General features: G+C 42.1%; 1 protein-coding gene across 1 annotated transcript in view; it reads left to right on the top strand.

The window, feature by feature from the left end:
- LOC135112154 (sodium-coupled monocarboxylate transporter 2-like) overlaps nucleotides 1-2,500 on the top strand; it is a 31,805-nt gene that overhangs the window by 13,254 nt on the left and 16,051 nt on the right. The window contains exons 6-7 of the mRNA XM_064026228.1: nucleotides 982-1,122; nucleotides 1,826-1,884. Coding sequence (XP_063882298.1) covers nucleotides 982-1,122; nucleotides 1,826-1,884 — 200 coding nt within the window. The remainder of the gene's footprint in view (nucleotides 1-981; nucleotides 1,123-1,825; nucleotides 1,885-2,500) is intronic.

Raw genomic sequence — 2,500 nt, 5'->3', positions numbered from 1 at the left:
TATCTCTATGCAGCCTCCCACCTGGCTCGATCTTCATCTCACCTGATCTCCTTGCATACTTACCCTCTGTGTGACCTTACCTGTCTCACTTCTGTCTCCCTCCCCCTCTCCCTCTCCCTCTCTCTCTCTCTCTCTCTCTCTCTCACTCCTTCAGTCTCTCGCTCATCAAACAGCTTTTCCCAGACTTAACTTCACTGTTTTCTCTTTGCTCTTTCTTTGCCTTGTTTTTTTTTTATTTATTTATTTTTCTCTTTCTCTATTCTGCATCTCTGTTACCTTTCGCTTGCTTTTCCTCAACTGGGTGCTCTTGATTTTTTTTTTCTTTTTGTATAATTGGGTGGTCCTTCCTTCCTTCCTTTCTTCCTTCTTTCATTTCTTCATTTATTCAGACAGCGTCAACCAAAATAAGAAAATAAGGGAAGCTGCAAGAGGCCATCAGGCTTACACGTAGCAGTCCGTCTGAAACATACCCACCTGTTTTCACTTATTATCCTCACGTCCTTCCTTCCTTCTTTTCTTCCTTCATACAACCTTTAACAGAGTTTTCTTCAAGCAGCCCCTCCCAGACTTTCTCTCTTTCCTTTATTTCATTTCTTTCTTCCTTCCCTCAAACAGCCTCTCCTGGATCCACTTCCTTCTTTCAGACAGTCCTTACAAGACCTTTTTTTAACCTTCAGATACCACCATACCAGAAACGTCCCTTGACGTTACATCATCCTTACCTGCTCTCACCTTGCCTCAGCTGAGCATCTGTTTCCTTCCATCCCTGCCTTCAAACACACCCTTACCAAACCCTTACTTTCAAACACCGCTTGGCTTTATACCATCCTTACATTACCTAACCTGAGAAAATTGAGTGTCTCTTCCTTTTCATCCCATCTCCGTCTATCCCTTCCTTCAAATACCGCCTTACTATACAAACACCCCTTTACTTCACACCTGCCCTCACCTTGCTTCACCTGGTTTCCTCTCTCCCTCCAGGTACGGCTACATTCCCTACCAGCGCCACACCGTCCCTAACATCATCGTCGGAGCCATCGTGGGCAAGCTATCCCAGTATGCCTGTACCCAGACCACCGTGCAGAGATACGCTAGCATGAAGAACCTCAAGCACTCCTACATGTAAGAGAGGAGAGAGAGAGAGAGAGAGAGAGAGAGAGAGAGAGAGAGAGAGAGAGAGAGAGAGAGAGAGAGAGAGAGAGAGAGAGAGAGAGAGAGAGAGATTGCACATACATAACGGTACAAAGTTTCATGCACGGAGAGAGAGAGAGAGAGAGAGAGAGAGAGAGAGAGAGAGAGAGAGAGAGAGAGAGAGAGAGAGAGAGAGAGAGAGAGAGAGAGTCGAGGGGAAAACTGTACAGATGCAACGGTACTATTAAGTTTTATGCACGTGCAGATAGATAGAGAGAGAGAGAGAGAGAGAGAGAGAGAGAGAGAGAGAGAGAGAGAGAGAGAGAGAGAGAGAGAGAGAAATTCACACTCCAACAGCAACACCAAGAACATCAAATAACAAATCCAGCTTATTATTATTTTTCTTTCTGTCTCTCTCACCGTCAAAAAAAAAAAAAAAAATAATAATAATAATAATAAATAATAAAATAAAATAGATAAAAAAACATAAATAAGACAAAAGAAGCCGCACTCCTAACAAAAACAAGACGTAAAAGGAAAAATCCACTTGGACACACACACACACACACACACACACACACACACACACACACACACACACACACACACACACACACACACACACACACACACACACACACACACACACACACCAGTACGTATTCTAACTTAGGCACTCATCTCTTCTTTACAGGGCCATTTTTCTCGTCATCCCTTTCTTCATCCTGCTTATCTCTCTCACCATGGTGGCAGGTACGTGAAGGGTGAGAAGGAGGAGAGAGAGAAATAAAAAAAAAAAAAAGGGGGGACTAGGAATTGTGATTGGGTGGAAGATAAAGGGTAGGAGAGGGAAATAATAAAGGATACGATTATGTATGTATGGAAAAACAACAAAAGGAAGGAAGGGGAGTAGAAAAAGGGAGAGATATGGTTGTGAGTGTGTGGAAAAGAAAGGAGAGAGAGGGAGACGAAGAGAAGAGAGTTGTGAATGTGTGGAAAATAAACGGTAGAAGGAGGAGAGGGAGATAAGAGTGGATGGAGAGATATGAATGTGTGGAAAATAATAATAAGAAGAGGAACATAAAAGTAAAAAAGTGAAAGGTAAAGAAAAGAGTCGAATGGAAGAGGATTAAATGTTGTGAATGTGTAGAAAGTAAAGGGAAAAAAGAAGAACAAGAACAAGAAGGAGGAGGAGGAGGAAATAAAAAAGAAAGGGGGGCCGTGATTGTGAAAAGTAAAGAGGAGAGGGAAAAAAAGTATGAGTGAGAGTTGTAACTGTGAGGAAAGTAAAGAAAAAGAAGGAAAAGAAATGGATGAAAAATGCGGAAATAAAGAAAATAGGAAAAGAAGGATAAGTTAAGGAAAACAC

This window comes from Scylla paramamosain, chromosome 23 (genome assembly GCF_035594125.1).
Source record: "Scylla paramamosain isolate STU-SP2022 chromosome 23, ASM3559412v1, whole genome shotgun sequence".
Lineage (NCBI taxonomy): Eukaryota > Metazoa > Arthropoda > Malacostraca > Decapoda > Portunidae > Scylla > Scylla paramamosain.
Note: the sequence above shows the minus strand (reverse complement) of the source record. Positions and strands in the feature narration are given on the sequence as shown.